The sequence below is a fragment of the Amia ocellicauda genome, chromosome 13 (genome assembly GCF_036373705.1).
Source record: "Amia ocellicauda isolate fAmiCal2 chromosome 13, fAmiCal2.hap1, whole genome shotgun sequence".
NCBI classification, from domain to species: Eukaryota; Metazoa; Chordata; class Actinopteri; order Amiiformes; family Amiidae; genus Amia; species Amia ocellicauda.
In genome coordinates, this window is record NC_089862.1 from 23,201,415 (window position 1) to 23,228,601 (window position 27,187).

Here is a 27,187-nt window from a genome sequence, read left to right on the forward strand (position 1 = left end):
TATTCTTAGAAAAATACTTCAAAGGTAATTAAATCAAAAGTACTCAAATTGCAAAAATAAAGACAAACATAAAAGTCCTTAATACACACACATACCACTATATATATATATATATATATATATATATATATATATATACACTCGCCTAAAGGATTATTAGGAACACCTGTTCAATTTCTCATTAATGCAATTATCTAACCAACCAATCACATGGCAGTTGCTTCAATGCATTTAGGGGTGTGGTCCTGGTCAAGACAATCTCCTGAACTCCAAACTGAATGTCTGAATGGGAAAGAAAGGTGATTTAAGCAATTTTGAGCGTGGCATGGTTGTTGGTGCCAGACGGGCCGGTCTGAGTATTTCACAATCTGCTCAGTTACTGGGATTTTCACGCACAACCATTTCTAGGGTTTACAAAGAATGGTGTGAAAAGGGAAAAACATCCAGTATGCGGCAGTCCTGTGGGCGAAAATGCCTTGTTGATTGGTTTCTTGAACATGACAATGAGTTCACTGTACTAAACTGGCCCCCACAGTCACCAGATCTCAACCCAATAGAGCATCTTTGGGATGTGGTGGAACGGGAGCTTCGTGCCCTGGATGTGCATCCCACGAATCTCCATCAACTGCAAGATGCTATCCTATCAATATGGGCCAACATTTCTAAAGAATGCTTTCAGCACCTTGTTGAATCAATGCCACGTAGAATTAAGGCAGTTCTGAAGGCGAAAGGGGGTCAAACACAGTATTAGTATGGTGTTCCTAATAATCCTTTAGGTGAGTGTATGTATATATATATATACATATATATTTAAATCTCCAAAGTCAGGAACAGGGTTTTCAGTCAGCTCTTTTTACCATACAAACATATCAGTTGATAAACAATGCCGATGTATTGTTTTAATCATCTGTTGTGAGAATGCTTCTAAGCTTTTCTTTCTTGTGAAACTCCTCTAAACAGGTAAATACATCCTTGAATCCTTAAAATGGGAGACAACAATAAACACAAACAGATGCATCCAATATGTCAAAGAAATATATTTGCATTCTCACATTCATCAGCTGCCTTTGATCGCAATCCAGAACACCAGGAAAGGAATGCTATTGTACCAGAGATTTTTCCAATGTTTGTTTTCAAATAATGTTACTGGTGTTTTGGATAATATCTGTAAAAAATGCAGTGCAATTGGTCAAATGGTGATTTACTGTTCAACGTTTGGTATGTACAGCACAACTATAGGAGGAATTACATAAGGTAGTAGGTCGAGTGAAGGGGGACTTTTACATGTCATCTTGCACACGATGACGTCTTATACGACCTAGTATTAAGCATGACAAGATTTTAGGTTTGCCTTAAATAAATGCCTAAACTGAGCATTCATTTTAGGAAATTGATTGATTTGAATTCAAGGGTGAATTGAATTTCCTGTTATAATATTAAGACTAGAATAATAATGTCTAGTATATAGGCTATAGCCAACTCCATGTTAACCTATATATTATTGTCTAGAAAATTAATAGACTTAAGACTACTTTGACCTTATAGTTAATATTTATAAATGCAATTCTATGCACGATATGATGGGTTTGCAGTGTATTGGTACATAAGCAGTGCCGCCGGTAGAGGGCGCGCCGGGCGACATTTCGGTTCGTGTGTTTTTAGCAGGCAGTAGTGGCGAAGGCTGGCTGATTAATATTGTCCAGCGAAATGCACTTTTTTAATTTCCTTTATTACCTCAACCTTTCAAATCATGAAACCAGCTGAATCGCGAATACAAAGTCTAAGGAAATCGAGGCTAGAAGTAATTGCATGTTGTTTTTCGTTTTAGTGGAAAAGGGAGATCATTGTGGAGCTGCTGGAGTGTGTTGTTAGCGAGTGTTAGTGACAGGTAATTTATTTAATTTTACTCTGCATGCTCAATAAGATTAGATGACTACAGAGGCATTCGCCGAATCATAAGATTGAAACCGGTATTTTGTAGTGATTTTATAAACGTGAAAAGTGCAAAAACTAAATAAATGGTACCACTTGCATTTAGAACATGGATAACACGGAAGTTCTGCGCTCTCGTTGCTGATTGGTCAGCTACACCTCATGGTGTGTCGTTTGGCTTCTCTGATTGGGTCCATGAACCTTCAATCAAACCAGTTGTAAACATGCTAGGTTGCAAGAAAAATGGACACACAAGAAATTAATTTGTTAGAAGATGTTTCCGAAGAATACGTGGAGTCTTTTATGTTCATTCAAAATAATTTTACTAATTCTTGAATGACAGCTTGTGCAAAGAACTTGTGACATTTGCTGTGCTTTAATTAGGAGTGCTGTAGAGCTGCTGATTAATTCCACAGTGAACTATAATAAAACACGTAGCCACTAGTACATTAGACATCGGATCTGTACCTGACAAGAAAATTAAAAATGTAATACTTACACTATTACACTGGTAGTGTATTTGCACACAAAAAAAATCAAAATGTCAAAGAGAGTACTTTGAACATAGTGTGTAATCTCTATATCTGTTTTAATACTGCATTATCTTAAGCTTTGTATGTAGACCCTCACAAGTCATATGTGCTGTGTGAACCAGAGCTGTGCATGCCTGTGCAAAATTCACACATGTATGTGCACTTCTTAAAACCAATAATTGAAACACGTAAGGTCTGAAATAGATTGGGGGGTTGGGCTGGGGGCAGTTACACACAGGATACTGTTCTCTGAGAGCTGTTCAGCATTAGACAAAAGCCATTTTCTCTCTGGATCCAGACTGTATTTCTGCTGCTCCCAAGGGGGCCCGAAAAGCACTTGTCTTAAGTTTGTACCATTTCTGCAGTAAAAAGGGATGGACCATGAATGGCGCGAGAAGCTTTCGGAGCTGGTGGAGCAGCTCACAACCTCCGGGGAGCCCCAGCTCAACCCCGCCAAGATGAAGGAAGTCAAGAAAATCTGCAGGTATGAAAGCACTTCCTTCTTCTTCTTCTGGTCCGCTATTGGCATTCCTTTTTTGTTTTTTTGTGCTCACTGTGGTCAAAGGGAATGACATGTACCATTTAGGAGATGTCTGAGAGCTTCAGTGAAACACTTGACATAAAGGGAACCTCATCAAAAAGCTCAGTTTTGATTGCAAGGCATTCACCCATGAAAGATTTGAAACCTGGTCAAGATGAAATATAGACTTTGTACTGAGAGCAGGGTGGTGAAAGATAGCACACAACAAACAACAACAACAACAAAACACTAATAAGACTTTCAGACTTTGCATCGGTTTTCAGCGATGTCCCAAGGAAGCAGGCTCTGAGGCATTGTGTGCGAGACATCTCCGCGTTCATGCTCATGCGTTTCTTACTGCATTGCCAATTCAGGATAACTGCCGATTCCGTTGCTCACCCAAAATACAGTCTCCCGCTGACCTGCGATTGCACTCGGTTTTCTTTGTATTTGCAGGACTTCTGATGAATACATTGACCATATTTATCACCTGATCATGACCCAGCTCAGCCAGGAGCATGCCGAGATCCGCCTGTCTGCCTTCCAGATGGCCAGCGAGCTCTTCACCCGCTCGCACCACTTCAGGACGCTGCTGGTCAGCAACTTCCAGGAGTTTCTGGAGCTCACGGTGGAGACAGACCCTTCAGACCAGCCTTTGCCTCCTCCCAGGGAAGTAGCCCAGAAGCTCAAGACCATGGCCATCAAGTCGGTGCAGGAGTGGCAGAACAGTTATGGAGAGGCCTACAAGAAGCTGGCTCTGGGATACCACTTCCTTAAGCAGGTCAAAAAGGTACAGGCATCCCTCTTTTATTGTATTCTGTTTTAATGCTACGTGTTAATAATGTTCTTCTGCTTCAGTAACCGCCTGAGTTTTTCATGAAATCTCCAGTTTTTCCTGCACACATTATGTCTTGCATTAGTTTCTTATCAGTCTATAGCCTCAGTGCTGTTAATTATTCTCTGCAGAGAAAGACATGCATCTTAATGTCACTAAGATAATAATAAATACATCTGAGATGCCCCGAGTCCTTTAGTTTCACGAATGAGAACTTTAATTAAAATCTTGGGCTTTTAAGTTGTTTTGTTCACCTCTTGGGAATATTTTGGGACTGACTATTTATTTTACATATTTTCTTAATGTAGCCAGTGGGGTTTTGAATGTGTGGAAAATGCCAAAATTACACTTTTATTACCAAGTGCATTTTGGAACCTATCATTTGAAATTAACTCAGTTATTTTTGCAGTCATAAAACACACACACATACACACATCTTTGCCTGTAGCATTATCACAAAATTCAATCACTTTCTCCGTTTTAATGAACAGCTCAACAGAAACCCGACTCAGTTTTCAGAACTACCCAGGAAACACAATGTAAATGTTTTTTAACCACCTGTGGTTTTGTAAAAGTGGTATGTTATTGTATTCTGTTTAAAATGCATATGTTTATAAAGCACAGAGCTAATATAAACAGGATAAATGCTTTGTGAATGCCATGCATTTCCTCCGTTTTTCTCACAGGTAGATTTCCATGATGTCCAATCCCGAACACTTGCTGAGAGGAAAAGGGAAGAGGAGAAACAGAAAAGACTGGACAGGATTTATAAGGAGAAAGTGATAAAGGCCACAAAAGAAATGGAAGGCAGGTTTTATTTTGTCACTGTCTTGTTAATTGGCTTAAATCTTGATGCATCAGTAATATTTTTAATAAAGGCCAGTGCTAGTAGGACAATAGTCGTGTGTTCTTCGTGATGTTACAGATATGTATGTCTTTAGGTTGAGGATTCTGATTCCTAATCCTGCCTCAAAAGGTAGGCTATGTTTGTTGACTCTAACTTGTGTATTATTTCTGATTTTGGGTGCAGACACGTCCTCGGAGATCCAGGAGAGTTTGACTGAGATGCAGAATTGTTTTGAGCTCCTGCTGCCAGACCCCTTTGATTTCAGCGTGGATTGTCTGCAGCCCTCTGCCCGAGGTGCTGCAGGAGCCAGCAGGCCTCCACCTTCCTGCCCCAGACCCACAATGCAACCTGACAAGGAGCTCCCTCCTGCTGACGACGAACAGCCGTGCTGCAGCAAAGACCTGCGGCGCTCCTCCACAGAGCCGGCTGGCCAGGCGGGCAGGACGGGGACAGAGCTGGAGGAAGAGGACAGCGAGGAGGACTCGGATATGGAGTGTGTCGCACAGCCAGAGACGTTCATTCGTGACACGGGCCTTCTTTCACACAAGTACAGCCTTGCCCTTGATATTTCCACCGGTATGTTTCTTTCTTTCCCTAATGTTTTATTTCTTTGTAGTTACTAAATGTAATGGATTCTCCATACTTTGATCATATCCTCCTCCTTGCTAATTCAGAAGTTGAACACCAGGGGGCATCATGTTCCAGTGCCTTGACGGTATTCCTGCAAAATAATTGCCTCCAGTGTAATACAAAATAGTCCTTTTCCAGGCCATTAATCTTGTGTGTTAGTTAGAGGTATCCCAGATATTACAGGATAGACCTATTTATTGAAAGGATTTATTGGTAATAGTTGTTTCCTTTTCATTTTGAATTATTCCAGATTTAAAAGTGCTTGAGACTGAAGATAATGACGCTGTGGTTAACACTGTCAGGGACTTGCACAAACTCATCAGCACCAAGCACCTGCCGGCAGTGCTGTCCTGGATCCAGGTACAGTCAGCCATTCTTCAATAGGAGTGAAACGATGCTAACTACAGTATATAGCAGGGCCCATATTTAGAAAAAAGCAAAAAGCATTTCTACTTCCGACTGAGTAATGAATTACATACAGTGACTATTTTAAAACTTTTAATGGCAGTTAAATCTTCATCACCTTTTTCTGTAGGTTTTCACAAAAGCTGGGGTGAATGATGACCGGCTGAAACAGGCAATAGACACCAAGAAAGCGCTGGAGACAATCCTGAAAAAGCATGAAGAGATGCACATTAACTACAAGACGAGACACAGAAAAGTGGTAAGTACTGTGCTGTACTTAATCTGTGATCATTGTGTGTCAATGATGTGATTGTTTGACTTGAAAACAATTATTTAATTAAATGAACATCTATTATAATTAATGTATTATATTTGCTAGTCAAGAAAGGTGAAAAGCAGTGCTCATTTAAAGGCAGATCAATTAAAACAAATGGTCAGCAGAGGGAGACATTTTCTACTTTTTGGGTTCTCTTGCTTTTGAACAGCTGAGTTTACTAATACCAATTGATGCTCATGCAATGTGTCTGTGCGATTGCAGAAACCCATGTGGTTAAAACAATCCCCAGATAAACTGAGACCTTTTCTCTACAGAGGATTGTTGATTCTCCCTTTAAACTCTGACTGAGAATTAATATAAATGTGAGAGTAATTGTACAGCTAAGATACCTTATCTTAGATAGTTTATCTTCCAAGAAAAATCCACTGCCCTGATTTGAATACATTTGGTTAATTAAAGGGCAGGTTCAGTATGTCACAGTCAGTATTGGAAGTGAACATGGAGTTCAGACAGGTCACTGGGGTGAGCCGCCCTGCTACAGCAAATACTGGCATCTTTAATGAACAGGAGTAATTAGGAGCACTTCCTGAGGAGTACCACCAACACCACTCTCAGCATCAGACCGACTTCTGAGGGGGCCTCCCGTGCAGATAGTGACCAGGGCCTGTCTTGGTTAGCTGAGATCTGACTTGAGCAGGGTTCAGTGTGTTTATGTGTGTTAGCATTTCAGGTTCGAATGGGAGGATGTTGTTTTCTTCACCTTTAGTCAATGGCCAGATCATTTATTTTTACTTGCTTATGTGTTGCTGTTTCAGCTTCAGAAGAGCTTGAGGTTGAAATGTATAACTGTAGTTCTGTATGGGCCTGTAGTACAGACATGAGCGTTTTGCATCTAGGCCTAGGTCTTTATATTTTTCTTCCAAACACCAAGAGAACTCTAGTAATCTAAATCACATCAAAGCTACATAAAATAACATTTTAAAATCCTCCAACTTAAATCTTACTTGGAATCGGCAAAGGTTCCAGAACAGAACAAAATATGCATGTTATTTAAGAAGAGCCTAGTTTTAGGTGTACATACATACTTAAAATACAGTTATATACACACTTCAGCAATACAATATATTTATACACATTCTTCTACAATACAATACCTTCCTACAGTAACCCCAGGTATAGTGTCAAGGTATTATTCATACTTGTTTACACCACAATAATATGGGCAAGCTATGTTAAACAGTATCCATTTAAATTTAGTTGTATATTTTTGTTAAGTACATTTAATATACTGTGATATATTTAATATACTTTTTTTAATCCTCTTGATGATTTTAACATTGGTAGTTACAGTGCTGCCTTTGTACTGTACTCTATCACATTTTATTATAATGCTTACTGTGTGTAACCATTGACATATGAGTATACAATTAATATTCACAAGTATAAATATTACTAACCTATCAAACTTAAAACCAAATTTTCAGTACCAGAGGTGTACATATCCTACCCTTGTCTAAATATGCTTTGTAGAGAACATTTCTGTGGGAGTTTTTTTATTTTATTTTGCTTAGGGAGTTACTACCTCTTTAATATTCAGAATCCGTTTTTTATGTTTGTTAATAACTATATAGTAATTATAATAATCACAACAATATATGGCAGTCTAATACACATTCATTTCCTTCAAATGGAGGTATTCCACCTTAAAATGGAGCTGCAGACGCGATCTAGAGTGACTCTAACTCTCACGGAGATATAATGTATAAGGCAGTTATGAAACACATTAATATGACACCTGAAATCATTTTTTAACTGTGCAAAAGAGCCTATTCAGTTAAGGAAATGGAGCTGTTTGACAGTGATAAAGCACTGTACTGTTAACCATATGGGTTTATCAATGTCAGGCAGAATTTCAAATGCAAAAAGGCTTTGCTTTGTGATAAAGAAACAACTGGAAGCCCTTTATCATAATTACAGTTTTTTTTTTCCCCACATAAAAAGAATTCAATTTCTTTATTCACTTTATCACTGGTATGACACGATAAATGGAATTGCTTTTTGATATAATAAACCTGCACTGATTAAAATAAAACAACAAAAAACAATACAATAATTTTAATCTATCCTTCTGTGTTTTGAGGCTGTAAAGTTAAACAGCATTTTTTGGGGGGTTGTTAGGAGGTGATTGTTGCAGGTTAAATGCCAGGGGTCTCTAAACTCTCTTGTCTTAAACTGAAAACTGGCATTAAAACTGTATGACAAGTATTTGAAGACTAATGGTCCTACAGTGCTGTGTGAAAGGCAACGCAAGAACTTTCTAATAAATAACTTGGTCAAAGGGCACATTTACTCCATTTGATATATAGTACATGCTTTAACCCAAGTTTATTTTCAATACAGTCATGTATTCAACATTTACATACTGACACTATTGATACATTTCAAGAATGGCTCATCATGATTATGTTTCAAGGGCTTCTTGAATTACCTTTTAGCTGTAGGAATGCCCTTCCAGGGTTTATTGAGACAAACTGGTTCTGCTGGGGGAACAATCTATCGAGACATGCTGTGAGCATTAGCATCTGCGGTGGGAAGAAAGCAGAGGTTCAACGATCACCTAAACAATCTGTTTGCAGGGGGGAAATGTTATATAAAGATGACATTTAATATCTTTATTCCACTTAATTTAATTACTAGTTATTTGATTTAACCAGGATTTGTGCACATTGATTCCTGTGATAAGAAATACCTGTCTAAGGTGTCGTTTTATTTTGCACAATCTTGCTGACATATTTATAATCATAAACAGGTAATTGTCTCAATACTACTTTTGAATCACCACAATATCGTATGATGGTACTCCTTGCATGACATTTTTCTCAGGAATATTCTGGTGAGAGAATGCTTTATGTTCACCGCTTCACTGTTTTTGGCTGTATTCTCCTCTCGCTACAAACCCTGTGTTTGAGTTAAAGGACATACTGTTTAATGGTTTTGGTATTTTATCTTCCGAATTTTAATTATTGGTCACGGAAGGTTCTCATAAATAACCAAGAAATTGTAAAGCATGCACCTTTTCAACTTCACAAACCTAAAAACATTTAACATAAAGCATCAGGGAATATTGCATAGCTTAGCCAGATAAGGGATCTTATCACCGGAGTAAAAGAGCAATAATTGATGTGCTTTTGTGTTTTTCTTATTCTAAAGCTTCAGATAAACAAAATTGAGTTGCTATTCCTGCTGCTTTCTAGTCTTTCATCCTCTTTTGTAAACAGGCAGCATTTAGATTTTGAAGGGTATTAACAACTGTGGAAATACTGCATTATAACATTGGCAGAAAGCATTTCTCTATTCTGTGCTTCCATGCAATTGTAGAGATTTGTGGATGAATTGCTGTGGATCAACTTCACCTTTCTTTTCAGATCCTTTGGGAGCACATTTCTCGATCATTCAAACTTTCTCTAGAATGGTGAAGGCCAGAGATTCTGATGCACGGAGGAGAAATGTCATGCAGTTATGTCATTTTTTTAAATCCTGTTTTTTATAGATAGATGGTGGTATTGCGGGGATACATACGTCAACATTAAATGAACGATGCTCAGACATGGAGCAAGGGGAGTGTGTTTGCAGGACGTAGACGTAGTAGTGTGTTCAGTTCCAAATGGTCAGCTGAGAAGGCCCTGATAGCAGTCTGTTACTCTGTACTTCTTTTACTGTGTGCTGAAATTTGCTGGAGTCAATGGGTTGGTCAGGTGGATGACATTTCTCTGACAAACTCCCAGGGAACAGACAGTTTCCGAGACCAGAAATAATTCTCAGCGGTGCACCTTGTAGTAGTAATATTCACTGATAAGGTTCATCAACTGGAAAGAGGACCAGGAAAGGCAGTGTAATTCTTTTGTCCTTGCTTATACACAATTATATAGTATATAATATATTTCATTTTTTTTCTGCACGGTACAGCATTCTCACAGAAAGTCTGCCTGGCTTCCCTAATATTATACAATATTTCATATTGAGGAGCCCATAATTCTCCATTGTATTAAACCTCACACTTGGCAGGACACAAAGGTCAGAGAATGCTGTATTATGGCTAACTAATCAGCCAACGCAAAAACAGCCTGACTTGAGTTCGGTCAAGAAGTTGTGGATCAGATTGATGAAATGTCTCAAATGTGGCCGGGAAAAAAGCATCTTGCTGAATTGTGGTAATGGTGAGAGGGCTTTATTTAGCTAGAGAGGATGTAAACTGTAGACTCAAGGATCTCGGTATCATCGTAGGATTTATTTGCATTGAACACCTGAAAACTGAACAACGAAAATAGATAATATCATATAAACAACTTACATTAGTATTTCGCCGCTTTCTTTTGTGGAGTGATTTTTTTTTAAATCTTTTATTGCATCCTTACATTTCCACCAAGATACGTCCCAGTCATCATTTACTTTGCATTCTCTGTGCAGCATTTCAGACTATGTAAAATATGTCTTTAATAAAACCCCCTTGTTTGCACATCATTCCTAGACATTGTTAGCACAGGAGGTGTTACAGAAACATAAGAGAAGCAATCCACAGGGAAGAATATTTAATCATACAACAGACAAAAATTCTGAACAGGTTTAAAATATATTGCTACTTACCCCCCCCCCCAACACACACACTTTCAACCCCCAGTTTCTTTATCCTTTTGATGGAAAATGTTTAATTCTATTATTCCGTGTGCCTGACTGTGAGTAGAAGCACCTGAGTTATTGGTTTGCTGTAATAATTTGCAAGACCTTCCAGTAAGAGAGGGTATTAGCATATAAATAGCAGATGCACTGAAGACCATCACAGCTGAGTACATTTAATTTTTAGTTTATAAGATAGAATGGGTTTTTAAATGCATAGCCATCAAACTTGCCAAAAGACAAATGAAGTTTAGAGTTCAGTTGTCCGAGGATGTCTCAGAAGATCATTTTTTAAAAGGATAACAGACTTATTTAAGGAGTGAGCTGGGGGAATGGTTCCCTGTGCAGAAAGTAATTGAGATTGCTTACTGAGTTAATTAGACCATACAAAATATATTGGATGGCACTGAAAACAGTTTAGGCTGCTGGAGTTTGTTTTTCCTTTTAAGTGGCTGATATTTAGCCTCCACCTCATTATCTTTTTGAGCACCTTTCAGGAAAAAAAGGTACGTGTGGCAAAGTCAAGGTTTTCTCATAATTAACAAGAAAAGTTTATAACAGACGGGGGTGCTCCGTAAAGCCTACAGTTTGCTGTACATATCTGATTCCAAAAGGCTTGTTTGATGATCACCTCTAATATATTTTAATTTGTTATCTCCAGGCTATTCTTTTTGTATAATACACATAAGTAGGCCCTCTGCAAATGAAAGGGTGCTCTTCTCACAGACCACCTCCTGTTTGGATTGACACCTTTTCACAAAACAGGACAGGCGCAGCTTGGCATGAGAGTTTGTCAAATGGCGGACATAGAAGTGTCATAGGAATTGAGTCATTTACAGATTTCTATTGCTATCTCAATGTATATTGGCAAAACCATTAACTAACGCTTTGTAAATCTGATAATAAATAGTTAATATTTAGATTATAGTTTGTGGTCCATTTTTTTCAGCTCTGTGATTATACTATATTATTCACAAAGCATGAGTATCTTGGCAATTATACAGCATTTTTACTTTTGAATGAGGTAGCTATATAGGAGGGATGTGCCTTTTATATTTATAGATATGAATAAGTAATGTAATTCGATTACTGCTATTTTCTGAGTTAGTGTGCTGTTCTCTTAAAAAGGGAAGTAATTTCAATTGTATCATTGTTTCAATTATGCTCAGCAAGTTTGTGTTTTTGTTTTAGGTTCCTTGAAAATTTTTCCACTGTGAATTAATTTTCTTCTTCTTCTTTAGGTTTTCAGGGTCGTGTTGGTTTGACAAAAGTAAAATGCTTTATAATTCTACTGCAGATTCTAATGCAGATCACAGACTTTAATTCACTGTTTAAATGTGAACTGATTGGAAAATGAGAACCGGTAGAGGGCTCTATGTTGGTGGTTCCTGTGTCAGCAGAACGCCGCTTTATATAAGCTAATTCTCCTTTACGCACACTACTACACGAGAGTTATGACGCTGCCTGCTGAAGTTGGCAGCCATGATATTATCACAACAGAATTAAAGTGCATTAAAAATAAAATACCATTTGTTGATCAGGAGCTTTGAGGGCGATAGTTATTTTTTTCCCTTCTATTTTAATCCATCAGCCAAGGAATAACAGTTTTGGATTAAAAATGGAAACTTAAATAAACAAAGTAGCAGCTTTAATCTTCTGGGACAAAACTGTAAGCTTGAGGGGAAAAAAGAGCAATTTGTGGAAAGGATAGGCTATGCCGAATGAGATATTCAGGCTTGTGATGCTGCAGTTGAATTGTGTTTTTGCTTTTTTTTTGTTCCCTCTCACACACTTTCTCTTTTCTGTCAGAAGCATTTTGAAATGTATTAGATTACTATATGGAAAAATAGTGCTGTAATGTGAAATGTTGAATGCTGACTGGTATTGGCATTAATGTATGGGTACAGGAATGAGACTTTTCACATGTAAGATATTGGAACCTCTTTACTGCATTATGGGACATGATTGCCTGCGTGATTAAATTAAAAAGACAAATTAAAAAGACAAACAAACAACCCATTCCTTGGGTGTCACTGTTTGCGATGAAAGAGACTATAAAGGTTTTAAGAGCATGCTCCAAAACTAAAATGTGATAGCTGTCAAAATATCTTTTTTTATTTTTAAAGCAATTATTATTTCAGATATAAGGTGTATTTTTCATGACTTACCCTTCCTTTCACTTGTAATTAACTGATATGAGGCAATCACTGTTTATTAGTATGGAAATATGGAAAGCAGTTAAAAGTTATCCCTGCAAGTGCAGAACAAGGAAAATTGCAAATGATCAGGTCTGAGGCAACGGGGAGTGAATTAAACCTATCCCAAAGCACTAATGTACACATTTTAAATATGACTCTTTTCTTTGTCTACGTGCCTCCTGCATGGATCTACCTGCTATTAAAGCCTGAAAACAACAGTAGTACAAAGGTATAGAACACTAAATGGGTTTTAGGTGGTATTAATGATAAACAATAAACGCCATTTACACCAAGAAAACTGAGCACACGTAAATGCTGAACCTGTGAATACTGCTTATAAATACAGAAGAAAACGTTCTCCTCTTAGTATTCTGCATAAGGAGAACAAAAGCTTTAAAAGTCTGGTCCAGCTGCTGTATTCACACCGCAGTCCCAGCAAAGCTCATTTCAATAGCTCTTCTGTCTGTCTGTGAAGTGACGGTTCCTTCTAATTTCTCACTAATTACAGCAGTAGTGCATTTAATCCTTCATCAGGGTCAGTCAAACCCCTCTGTCTGTTTGGCACTCTGCAGACATGTGGGCAGCCCAGTCTGACAGGGTTAAGCCAGAAAGATGGGAAAATAACTGAACAGATGCCTGGATTTTTTTTTTTGTTCATTAGTACCAGGTTTAAACTGAACTGGTGAGCAATTAAGCATTATAGAAAGAGAATTGCATTGGGATAATAATAATAACACAGGCAGTGCCCTCCATAAAAGAAGGGCACTAACAGTAAGCATAATGTTTTATGAAAATGACCCCTATATTTAAAAAATGGCATTATATGTTATGCATTGTAGCGCCGGGATGGTTCATGGCTACCTTTTGAGGAAATTAAAACACATAAATTCTGTTTAGCGTTTGATGCGCGCGGCGCCTGAGCCCAGAGCCATAATGCCCCGCAAAACCTTGGGTTGCTTTTCACCTTTCATAAATTCCTGGGTAAGATTCTATACCAAAAAATAATTTTCAGCTTCGTGGCTCATTGTTATTCAAACCTGATTGATCGTCGTCATTTACTCAGTGGGGAAGTTAAGTGCCCCTGTCATTTCTGAAGAGTATAATTGGGACGTTTCACAGGTCAGTGCTGGTGACAGTTTTCTCTTTTGATTAGTGTTAGAGTGATAACAAAAATTACAGGCCTCAGTGATAGATTATCTGAGAGAGACTACCTGCAGCCCAGGCCTGTAGTGGGAGGCAGGAATAAAGCGGTGAAGCCCTTAACGGCAGGAGAATAGGAACAGTGAGTGGAAATCCCGCTATCAACGCAATTAACCTCTTTCCTTTGTTTTCGTCTTCACAATCCCAACCGGGGGTCCCCGAGCATTGCCCAGAAGAAACACAGAGCTCTCAGCTGTCTCCTCATTTTCTATCGAAGATTAGTGGTAGTCCTTTCTGATGGAGACACTTTATGGTCTAATGTTGCTTTCTGAATTCTGGTATTCTCAAGGTCTGTCATCCACATTTTTGCTTTTAATCTATCTATATCTGTATGTCTATGTATCTATCTCTCCCCCCCTCTCTCTATAAACACACACACACACATATATATATATATATGTGCTTTTTATTTTACTTTTAGGGTATCATATTTTCATTTGCCAGTTATAACAACAGTACATTTAATACAAAGTAAGTTTTTAACTGCTTTATGGAGTTTTATCTCCTGTGTGCACATCAGTCTTGATACTATTTTTTTCAATCAGTTTGCCGTGGAGTTTAAGTGCTGACTTTACCTAAAACAGCAGCTTCAAGGTACATGACATCCCGCACTTGTTTAAGTTTGGACCCAGTGATTGTTTTCTTAAATTTTTACCTCATATTCTTATATTTTTTAACTCTCTTGTTGTACTCTTCCTTAAACTGCCATATCTAAGGCATATCCAAGAAACCGATATATTCAGTGTCGGAAAGTATTACCCCTAAAATCTGGAATGAGACGCCATCAAATCTTATTGTATAAGGTCACTAACAGCCACCGGGTCTTTTAAACACTATTGACTTTTCCTGGGATATCGCGAGCGCTGCCTCAAAGGTGAGGGGCTTAACATCCCATTGTCACCAGTCAGGTCTACTCCACAGCCCCCCTTTCATTGTTCACTGGATTTCTAAATGGTTATCAGTAACCTGCGCACTGAAAGCTCAAGCTCTCGTCTGGGCTTAAAAATAAATGGCTCACCGTGTTGCTGAACCGCATTCTCTGGTTATCCTTAAATCTGTAAGCTGTGTTTCATACCTTACGAGTCTTTTTAGTCCCTTCAGTAATAAATGGCAGGGATTAACATGTTCGGGGTTCGGTGTCTGAGTGGATTGGTGGTGAGAGACAAAGACTTTCACCTGCAGGTTACTGGCCGTTTTCTAGCCCCCATGTTCATGGTGGGAAGAGAAGGGGTAATTTTGAGGTGGACGTGATTTGTTTGGGTGTCTACAACTTTCCATATGACCCAAATTGCCGTTGAGAAAGTTGCCATATACTTTCAGACCCTGGGGAGACTTGATGTTGATCCCCAAACAAGTTTGTAGTGTTAAAGCCCACTAAAAAAGTCCTATATATGGCCTCCGCTCCCTGTGTCACGACAGCAGCCTTACAATACGAATAGATTTCTACACACAGGGTGGGGGGGTGTGTCGGGGGGGGAAAGTGTTCTTATGTTCCGTTGCAATTAATAGGCCACTACTCAAAAAACAATTGGATGTGGTCAACTGGAAATTCCATTAAGGATCAGAATTAAAATATTCAGACTTCCCCGTTATTGCATAGTTGGGTATTCCATGTGCAGTAAATCTCAAGAATTGCAAATAGTTGAGATAGGTCCCATTTGAGTGTTAATAAGCTAAAAGAGAACTGCTGATGAGATTCTAATCCTTTCGTAATCTCCAGGCAAACAAACACCAAAAAAAAAAAAAAAAAAAAAAAAGAAATGATTTGCTCTCTACTTCAGGGGATGGAAATAAAAGAAGGTGCAGCTAAAGAAAATGTCAGCCCTGTTCGGTTGCAGTGTGATTTGTTTATCATATATGTAATAAAACTTGAGATTGCTGCAGTAAATACCAGGTGTATTTAAAAGATTACTGTAAAATTAAAGCGCTCTGTTTTGCGCTGTGGATTACAACATTTAAAACCTTTTATTTATTGTGGTTTTATTCCTTTTGCTGCCAGCTGAAGGATCTGTGAAATGTGTATCTCATTGTAGTTTCTGGCAACAAGGCAAGTTAGAAGATAAAGGACAGCAAGTATTTATTGGTTAATGTGCTTTTTCACTCACGGCATGGTCAAGGATTTAGTTGTGCTTAAAACTGTAATTTTTAGTCGTATGCCTCAAGAAGTTTGCATATCTATATCTGTTTCTCATTCTCCTTTTTTAGTTACTTGTACCTGTCCAAAACCATGATAAAAATGCCATGTGGTTTTTGGTCTTCAGTCACTGCTGTGTTTAGTAGGTCTGCTTAGTTGAAGTAATATCCAGGTTGTCTGTTCATTTGTGTGGGGGGGGTGTTGACGTTTTTTTTTTTTTGTCAGAGTGGGGGGAGGGGGGTTGCTGAAAGTGTTTTGCAGAGTTACTTCTTCATTCTTGGATTCTTTTGTTGTATTATTTTTAGGGGGGCTGAGAGAAAACATGTGCTGACAAATTTCATTGGTAAACGTGTTTTGGCAAAGTGATTTGATTTATAAATCATTCATCTCCTTAGTGTAAGTGTTGTGTTCCCAGGGGGAATTTGAAACTGGGGAGAAAGCTTACAGAACAAGTAAAACTACAGTGAAAATTATAAATCTGTGCAAGTTAGAATATCATTTTGGATTCTCTTTGCAATTGGTGAGCACATGGATTTCTTGGGTGGCCTATATCTTGCACAGTGCATAAGAAAGATTTGCGTGAGAAATGTTTCAAAACGGTACAAATGAAATGCAAAACTGTCTTATCACTTGGCAGACTTGCTGAAGAAAAATACCAAATTTGAGCTTTTACCGATGAATTGTGATACTATTTACTTATTACATGTTTCCAATATAAATGAATACACATTTTCCTGTGAGTGATCTTTATATAGGGAACATTCAGTCTGCTGATCTTTGTAAAGCTGTGTGCTCAGTCCCACCTCTCTCCTTACACCTTAGATGAAAGCTGCAGCCGACGGTGAGGAGGAAGAGGAGGATGAGGAAGATTTTGAGGAGGTCCCAGAGAAGGAGGGCTATGAACCGCACATTCCAGACCACCTGCGTGAGGAGTACGGTGAGTTTGCTCAGCTGGAAGGGGCATCTGTGGACAGCGCTGCTGCGGTAAACCAAATAAACAGCTATTATGAAGCAATAAGGAGACCGACTAGCAGCATAATCCCCCCCAGCAACCTCCTTTTTGTATGGCATCACTGGGGAAAGTCATTACACAGGTATACCAAGGTCAATTAGCCAGTGATAAATAAATACCCCCCTTTTATTATTTTTCTTTACTTAAACAGGATAACAAACACGCAATGCAAGTGCTAAAAAGCTGGTTTGTTTTGAACAGGTTGTGTAAATATACCAGGCTCGTGCTGTACAAATAAAGATGGGGTCTAGAAGAGAGCAAGAAACGTGGAATTAATTTTGCTTTCGTGCTGGAAGTGGCATGGAGCTCAGTTACAGCTAATCCCGGCCGAGCTGGAATTAAACTAACATCTGAAGATAGAAATTAAATTAGATGTAATGCCTTTATTTTGAAAATATCCAAGGTGAAACAAGGTGCTGTAAATGTAAAGATTTGAAAGGCCTTCATCAACAGTTTTCAGTTTGTTTTATGGTTGAAGACTATTCAAGTTAATTACTAAACAATCCTCACAATACTTTAGAAACCATAATATCTGATAATGGTAATGATAATGGTTTGAAGACCCTGTGCCAAAAGATGATGTAGAAGTTGTAGTTCTTTCCCTCATGTATTTGAATTTATAATCTGGCCTATAAATAAATTTGGGCTGAGATCCTGGGCTCATTTGGTTAGTGAGGTATGTAATGATATATAGATGCCATGACAAATTAACAATACAATATCCATAATGACCTCCCATTAACAAACTGCCATTATTTACAGCTCCTACCTGGTCTCATGAAAAACATAAGACCAATTTCTACATACAGTGCCTTCAAAAAGTATTCACCCCCCTTGGCATTTTTTAATTTTGTTGCATTACAACCTGTAACTTAAATCGATTTTTATTTGGATTTCATGTAATGGACATACACAGAATAGTCCAAATTGGTGAAGTGAAATGAAAAAAATAACTTGTTTTAAAAAAGTCTCAAAAATACAAAAAGCGGAAAAGTGGTACGTGCATATGTATTCACCCCCTTTTCTATGAAGCCCCTAAATAAGATCTGGTGCAATCAGTTACCTTCAGAAGTCACATAATTAGTTAAATAAAGTCCACCTGTGTGCAATCTAAGTGTCACATGATCTGTCACATGATCTCAGTATATATACAACTGTTCTGAAAGGCCCCAGAGTCTTCAACACCACTGAGCAAGGGGCACCACAACAAACCTGCCAAGAGAGGGCCGCCCACCAAAACTCATGTACCAGGCAAGGAGGGCATTAATCAGAGGGGCAACAAAGAGACCAAAGATATCCCTTAAGGAGCTGCAAAGCTCCACATCGGAGATTGGAGTATCTGTCCATAGGACCATGTTAAGCCGTACACTCCACAGAGCTGGGCTTTATGGAAGAGTGGCCAGAAAATGAAAGTGGCCATTGCTTAAAGAAACAAATAAGCAAACACGTTTGCTGTTTACCAAAAGGCATGTGGGAGACTCTCCAAACATGGAAGAAGGTACTCTGATCAGATGAGACTAAAATTTAGCTTTTTGGCCATCAACACCTCTCATCACCCCGAGAACACCACAGTGAAGCATGGTGGTGGCAGCATCATGCTGTGGGGATGTTTTTCATTGGCAGGGACTGGGAAGCTGGTTGGAATTGAAGGAATGATGGATGGCCCTAAATACAGGGAAATTCTTGAGGGGAAAAATGTTTCAGTCTTCCAGAGATTTGAGACTGGGACGGAGGTTCACCTTCCAGCAGGACAATGACCCTAAGCATACTGCTAAAGCAACACTCGAGTGGTTTACGGGGAAACATTTAAATGTCTTGGAATGGCCTAGTCAAAGCCCAGACCTCAATCCAATTGAGAATCTGTAGTATGACTTATAGATTGCTGTACACCAGAGGAACCCATCCAACCTGAAGGAGCTGGAGCAGTTTTGCCTTGAAGAATGGGCAAAAATCCCAGTGGCTAGATGTGCCAAGCTTATAGAGACGCACCCCAAGAGACTTCCAGCTATAATTGCTGCAAAAGGTGGCTCTACAAAGTATTGACTTTGTGTGGGTGAATAGTTATGCATGCTCAAGTCTTCTGTTTTTTTGTCTTATTTCATGTTTGTTTCATAATAAAAAATATTTTGCATCTTCAAAGTGGGAGGCATGTTGTGTAAATCAAATGATACAAACCCCCCCAAAAAAACATTTTAATTCCAGGTTGTAAGGCAACAAAATAAGAAAAATGCCAATGGGGGTGAATACTTTCGCAAGGCAGTGTAATATTTTAGAGCCTTTTTAATTCATACAATAAAAACAATCATCATCAACAACAACAGCAACTTGAAAGATTCAGAATGTTTTGTACAGTTGTACATTTAAATTATTTTAAGGAATAATAGGTCATAAAGATAGGAAGACTAATCCTCAAAGAGAAAAATAACTATTCCAATGTTATTAACTGTTAATCTCACAGTTCAAAAACAGTTTTAAAACAGTTTAAAATCTCAAAACGCTCAAATCTTTAATGAGCCCCATTGGTTCAGAATTCTCTTTTCTTTAATATGAATACATGTTTTAACACTGAAAAAACAACTGAATTTTGAACACACACACACACACACACACACACACACACACACACACACATATATATGGCTTTAGACTGACATCAGGAAGGTAAGATCCCCAAGATTGCTGCTGGTTATCTCCTGTCAGCACTTAGTCATTGTGTGGCAAGTTGGGCTAGTCCACTTCACCTTCTGAGTTCACGTGTCAAGCAGCTGTACCAGTGAATGGACACTGCTGGAAAAGTGATCCTGCAGAACACTCAATATCTGATGACTAATAATAATAATAATAATAATAATAATACAAATAATAACTATTATTATCTGAAAATCATTGGTCTACTAAGTCTTATTAGATCTGAAAAAACATACTTAATGGGGTTGTAAACTTCTCATTTCTATTTAAGTATTTGCCACAGTATCTGTAATACTCCCCTTTGGAAACACACCGTTATCTTTCCAAGTATAACCACAAAGCTCTATGCTAAGGAAAACAAGCTTACTCTTAACTCTCCCTCTCTCTCTTTTTTCTTTCATTCCTTCACTGCACTTTTCACTGAGGAGCTTTTATCTCCCCCTTAATCCCACCGTTTCTGTCAGGACATAATCTCTTTCTCAAATTTACATTTTAATTACAAGGCCTGCTGAACTCAGTAAAATCAATAATGCCAGCATTGGGCTGCCTAAGTTTCAGCCAGCAGCTCTAGGCCTCTCTATTTCCTGCTATTGATTTATCTCTTTAACACCCTCAACTTTATTGCTTCAGACAAATAGCTACCATTTTGGTCAATTTGAACAAAAAAAAGAAAGGATTTGGGGGTATTTTATGATGCCTTTCAGAGGGAATCTGCTATGACACAATGAATCAACGTGATCTAGTGTACTAGGATTTACAGAACAGAATGGGGATTGGGCTACTTGGTGTGAAATGTGTGTGTGGCATATTTGTTTATATATGCTAGTGTTACTTTGTATAGTACTGCACAATTATTATTATTAGTAGTAGTAGTAGTAGTAGTAGTGGTAATGGTAGTAGTAGAGATATACACCACTTAACTTTCTAGTTTAAGATATATTATTGTAAAATAAAAGAATTGCAAGAGCAGAAGCTTCAAACTGGCAGTACTATGGGTCAGTACTACTATCAGAGCAAATCCAAGACACTGCCCGTCTGGTGAGTTTTTCATGCTAGGTGTTTGAGTCCTCAGGGTGAATAACAAACCCTCTTTAACTGGCATGATAAAAAGTAGTGACAGGCTTTTAACAGCCAATGGACAATTGCATATAAATGAACTTGGCCAATTCATAGATCATCAAAGAGTTGAAGGTTGAGGTTGTACATGAGAATGACAATTTTAGTGTTGAGCAAAATTGAAGATGGTCCTCAAACACACTAGTCTGTCTGGCTAATAGAAATCAAATAATTCTGAGAGAGAGAGAGAGACAGACAAAATTCTCCACTGAAACTGAAAATTCAAGTTCAGTGCATTTGAAATGGAATACAGGAGGCACTTTCTTACACAAGGGTGGTTGGGGTCTGCGTCAGAATACAAACATTGTTACAGATGGGACCAACTGGTTACTCAGTCAGCTTACGAAGGATGAATGTAACCCTTAGGGTATTTCTTTTTCATTTTTGTATTTATTATCTTCCCTGCCTCCTTCTTCCCAACGTACTGTAGATGGAAATGTGCTTGTCGAATGCCTGATCTGTGTCTCACTTCAGTGGCTTAAATGAGAAAAAATGTAGTTTAAACTCCCAGCCTTGGTTTGGATCTACTTTGCAGTACAGATGTGTCTGAAAATAGGCAGAGAGAATTAAAAGATGTAAGATGAGAAGGTCCTGTCTAAAAATAAATGTGAAGTAAATATTTGTCTGGTTGTTTTTGGATCTGCTCACATGTCCAAGAGCCTCTTGCAAAGTGTCTATAGGTATGGCAACATTTGGTAAGGACCTCTGCTGCAAAGCTATCTGAAATACCATCAAAATTTCTATATTCCTTAAATCTGCATTGTCTTTTGTAACTTTCAGAGCATTATTAGTTGTATTTCTTGTAGCACGCATCGCAACGTCTGATGTCTGTCCTATTGCTGAGGAGGCAGGATTGTGTCTTTCTTCCTTTCACTGTGGCTCCATTGGTAGGGGTTGGGGGGGGGGGTGGTCCATGGCACAAAGAGGTCAAGTGCCTTGCCCCAGGATCAATGTGAGCTGACGGCTGCTTCTAGAAATTGTCACTTATAATTTTGTCCATGAACCACACTATATGAATTTGGCAGCAAGGCCTAATGCTTTCCTTGGATCTCAGTTTCTGAAAACAGCTTAGTTGCGGCCTTAGTGGCGACCCAAGGGTCAGTTCATTTGAGCTTTTCTAGCCCACCCAGGTGAGGAGAAGAAACCAGCACAAAGGACTTGACTTCAGTATGGACCGAGTGGCAGCACTGGCTTCACTCACTCTTTTTGGACCTCAGTTCAGATTCAGCCCTGCAATTATTATTGATTTTACTGTGAAACCCAATGAGAGACTTTCATCGCATTGGAATCCAATAGTTAAGGTGCAAGCTGCAACACACAAGGAAATTGTGCAAGGAAATGGTTTATTAACAATTAGGAACAACATGATACAAATTCAGATCTATTGAATAGTTCAGAGCAGTAAGTAAAGGATGGAGAGATCAGTGAAATACAATTAATTTAACACCAAACAATTAACTTAATATATATATATATAGTATACTTTATAACAAAATGACTGCATCAGTCCAGCCTACAGTAAATGCTAACCTGATGTGTGCAGAATAAAGTCAGGTAGAATAAAACTGCCTTTGAGCTTCACTTTGTATAGGCCACTTAACAATAGTGAAAACATTTACTACCTCCCCCACCCCAACTGTGATTTTGAACTGCAGTGTTTTACCAGCTCTCTTCACTGTGAGGATTGCTGGAGTAATGCAGTCTGATGGCAGGTCTATTTGAATTACCGGCTGCCAGTGTATCAGGGCTGTGTGTGCTGGACTCCCAATCAGCCTGGCCCGGCCGTGCCAGAGGTCTGGCCTGTGGAAGCTGGGTCACTGAACAGCACAACTACCAGATGACACCAGGGGGGTATTCTGTTATTAAATGAAAGAAGCAAACTTTAAACACCCAGTGGAGTAAAGTCAGAAGAAACATAAAGGGATCTCTTTATACCACTTTTGTTTTAATTAAGAAAAATTGAAAAAAGCTAAAATATCAATTTGTGACAAAAGTGTAATTATACAGTAGTCCTTGGAAGTATTATTCCTGTTATTAATTTCAAGTTTATGTCTATCATTAGCTGTCTTTCTCTTTGTCTTGTTGTTTTCCTTGGCCAATTAATAATTAAAATTAATCTAAAGAAACTTGGCCTTGACTGGGCCTCACCTTTAACACTCAAGGAATACCTGGCAACCATTGAATCTTAGAAATGAATCTAAAGAAACAGACAAATTAATTATTGGATTAATAAAAAATTGCCTGGAGATGTCCCTCAAGTTTGTAGGGGTGTGAATCTGATTAAGATGTGGTGATTGGAACTGGCTGCTTCTCTTCAAGTCTCCCATCTGTGCCAGTTTAATTGTAATCCCTGTTTAGCAATGCTAAGAGAGACAGTGCGATAGATACAGGTTGAAGTCACTACACTATCACAACTCTTCCTTATTCAGCTCTCTTAGTGCGGCAGTGCTATACCTGTCCTCGCGGAGCGTCGTGTTTATTCTCCTGTCCTGGTCACATTCATCAGAGCTTGCAGACATCACTCCTCTGTTGTATGATGTTATCAGACTAAAACAGGCTCCCTTTAAGGGAAAACACAAACACACACACACACACACGTCTGTATATAGTCAACTTATCTCAGTATGCAGTTAGTTGTGGATTAGTTTCAGTCACATGCACTTTTCTTAAATTACTTTCTTCCTCATTTGTGCTTTATACATTTGTACTACACAGTGATTCAGTGCTTCAGAGCTTATTTCAGAATGTATTGCTCCAGTGCAACACTCAAATACATCCCTCTTCATTCACCTCCTCTTTTTTGGAATATGTGGAAAAAGCAGATGGTATATTGGTACTATTGCATCAGTCCCTGATTCTGAACTGCTCCCCTGTGCTTGTGGATGCAGGTCTGGAGCCTGTGGCCGCCTCCTCCTCCTCCTCGCAGCAAGCTAATGCAAAAGCAGGGAAGCCGGTGCCTGCAGCTGCCTCTCCCTCCCTGCCACGGGCGAAGAAGAGAAGGAACGAGGAGGAGGAGGACCCCACCTGTGCCGCTGCCACTCTCCGGCTCCTCAAGCAGCGACTGCCGCCCACCCAGACACTCAGGTAATCCCCTGGCCCAGTCTGACCTCCACAGCTCCTCACACCTGCATGAACCCTGGCCTGGGCTTGTTTCCTTTTAATTAGCCTATTGCATTGCCTTTGAAGTCAGTCACACTGGTGAGCTGGGAACCGCCTTCCAATCCATCTACACACAGACTGATAGTCTTCTGCCAGTAGAGCTAATTGAATTTCACAGCATTAGGGGCTGGAGTTTCAGATTCCAGTGTGAGTTGTGAGTCACAGCATCCATGCCATTGGGACAGCGGGACATTTTCCAGTTTTTCCTCCTGTTTAATCAGGCAGAAAAAGAAACACTGCTCGTGTCTTGCAAGTAAACTGAAACAAACTGAATATAACGGTGAAAATAAAGCAATACCTGCACACTTATATATGTGCTCCAAGAAAAGTTTTTATTAAACCAGAGTAAGATCAGCGTTTCAATCTGTTCAAGATCTTCATCAGGATAAGAGTTCACACACAATCACATTTGAATACAATTAACCCATAAATTTAACCTGTGATATGAGCAGTATGTTAATTTCTTATGTTCAATCTCAAATGATTATCTCACTGATTTTCTTTTTGTCATGTATATAATATTTAACACATTGTTGCTCATAACATCTTTTACATTAGATGCATATAAATGACAAAAGGATATATAGATATATTTAATGTCGTTAATATTTGTTTAACACTATCATTGTTGTGAATGATGAATGTATCATTCTCAAACTAGACTAAAAAAAAATAGAAACAAAGCTGGGAAAATAGGTTTACAAGACCTACAAGCATAAGTATTGATTTTATAGAACTTAATATAGAATCATGTCTTAGCTGGGTACCATGTTTTTAGAGAGACCTTTTACAGGAGTTAACAACAGCAATAATGACTAATTCTGCAACTGTTGTTTTTGATGTTACTATTACTAATTATGATAAAAATATAATATTACACTTATTTATACTTAGTTATCTATGCATTGATACAGAATGATAGAAAGAAGATCAAAAAATACCTTCCTTATTCATTAGTGCTCTGACAGAAATGATTTGCTACTATATTGTCTTTTGAGTTCCACCGAAGGTTTACACAGCTTGCCACCACTGATCTCCCGCTGAAAATAGCAGCTCATAACATAAACCCTGATCCCTGTGTCTAATATTTGCTTACTACTCCGCGTTGACCTCCCGTAGCATTGTGCAATTACGGTGCAATCTCTCGAACGAGGCACTTCATTTTATTTTATTCAGTGGTGGATTCTAATTTCTAATAGCAGTGTAAGTCACAGAGGATCCAAACCAATGTGAGTGTTCGTGAGCAAGAGGTTAATGAAACTAGAACAGCAATTGTGCTCCATGTTATCCTCTATTGATTTTTTATAATCTCTCTCCAGCATGCCTGAAAGCTCCGAGTCAGCAGCCGGCGCACCGGAGCCCCGCAGCGATGGAGGGAACCTGCCGGATGAGAAGCAGAATGCACCTGTGCTGCCGTTCGGCCTCGATCTCTACTACTGGGGACAGGAGCAGCCCACCGCCGGCAAGATAGTCAAGTACTGTTACACTGCTTCCTGTAGCTTGAGAACACGCGTTCATCATCCGTCACTCCACCCTTTGTGGAGTTTCAGTACATCTTCTGTAAGCGTATATTTCTGTGCAGAAGAAAGCCAGACCACTCTTAAAGTTAGGAACTCTTGTTTCCCTGGAGTTTAATTGGTAGTGAAAACACATTGAAAATGTTAAGAATATGTAACTCTCAAAGCAGCTTTACTTAAAATATGAAACAATGCTGAAATTATATATATATATATATATATATATATATATATATATATATATATATACACTCACCTAAAGGATTATTAGGAACACCTGTTCAATTTCTCATTAATGCAATTATCTAACCAACCAATCACATGGCAGTTGCTTCAATGCATTTAGGGGTGTGGTCCTGGTCAAGACAATCTCCTGAACTCCAAACTGAATGTCTGAATGGGAAAGAAAGGTGATTTAAGCAATTTTGAGCGTGGCATGGTTGTTGGTGCCAGACGGGCCGGTCTGAGTATTTCACAATCTGCTCAGTTACTGGGATTTTCACGCACAACCATTTCTAGGGTTTACAAAGAATGGTGTGAAAAGGGAAAAACATCCAGTATGCGGCAGTCCTGTGGGCGAAAATGCCTTGTTGACGCTAGAGGTCAGAGGAGAATGGGCCGACTGATTCAAGCTGATAGAAGAACAACTTTGACTGAAATAACCACTCGTTACAACCGAGGTATGCAGCAAAGCATTTGTGAAGCCACAACACGTACAACCTTGAGGCGGATGGGCTACAACAGCAGAAGACCCCACCGGGTACCACTCATCTCCACTACAAATAGGAAAAAGAGGCTACAATTTGCACAAGCTCACCAAAATTGGACAGTTGAAGACTGGAAAAATGTTGCCTGGTCTGATGAGTCTCGATTTCTGTAGAGACATTCAGATGGTAGAGTCAGAATTTGGCGTGAACAGAATGAGAACATGGATCCATCATGCCTTGTTACCACTGTGCAGGCTGGTGGTGGTGGTGTAATGGTGTGGGGGATGTTTTCTTGGCACACTTTAGGCCCCTTAGTGCCAATTGGGCATCGTTTAAATGCCACGGCCTACCTGAGCATTGTTTCTGACCATGTCCATCCCTTTATGACCACCATGTACCCATCCTCTGATGGCTACTTCCAGCAGGATAATGCACCATGTCACAAAGGTCGAATCATTTCAAATTGGTTTCTTGAACATGACAATGAGTTCACTGTACTAAACTGGCCCCCACAGTCACCAGATCTCAACCCAATAGAGCATCTTTGGGTTGTGGTGGAACGGGAGCTTCGGGCCTTGGATGTGCATCCCACAAATCTCCATCAACTGCAAGATGCTATCCTATCAATATGGGCCAACATTTCTAAAGAATGCTTTCAGCACCTTGTTGAATCAATGCCACGTAGAATTAAGGCAGTTCTGAAGGCGAAAGGGGGTCAAACACAGTATTAGTATGGTGTTCCTAATAATCCTTTAGGTGAGTGTGTGTATGTATATATATATATATATATATATATATATATA

At 38.9% G+C, this 27,187-nt stretch overlaps 1 protein-coding gene across 1 annotated transcript in view; it reads left to right on the top strand.

Annotated features, from left to right (window-relative positions):
• Window positions 1-1,648: 1,648 nt before the first annotated feature.
• uvssa (UV-stimulated scaffold protein A) overlaps window positions 1,649-27,187 on the top strand; it is a 34,860-nt gene continuing 9,321 nt past the window's right edge. Inside the window, exons 1-10 of the mRNA XM_066720207.1 lie at window positions 1,649-1,888; window positions 2,831-2,949; window positions 3,442-3,775; window positions 4,507-4,627; window positions 4,851-5,243; window positions 5,548-5,657; window positions 5,833-5,961; window positions 17,008-17,122; window positions 23,890-24,085; window positions 25,480-25,635. Of these exons, the coding sequence (XP_066576304.1) occupies window positions 2,840-2,949; window positions 3,442-3,775; window positions 4,507-4,627; window positions 4,851-5,243; window positions 5,548-5,657; window positions 5,833-5,961; window positions 17,008-17,122; window positions 23,890-24,085; window positions 25,480-25,635 (1,664 nt within the window). The 5' untranslated portion in view covers window positions 1,649-1,888; window positions 2,831-2,839. The remainder of the gene's footprint in view (window positions 1,889-2,830; window positions 2,950-3,441; window positions 3,776-4,506; window positions 4,628-4,850; window positions 5,244-5,547; window positions 5,658-5,832; window positions 5,962-17,007; window positions 17,123-23,889; window positions 24,086-25,479; window positions 25,636-27,187) is intronic.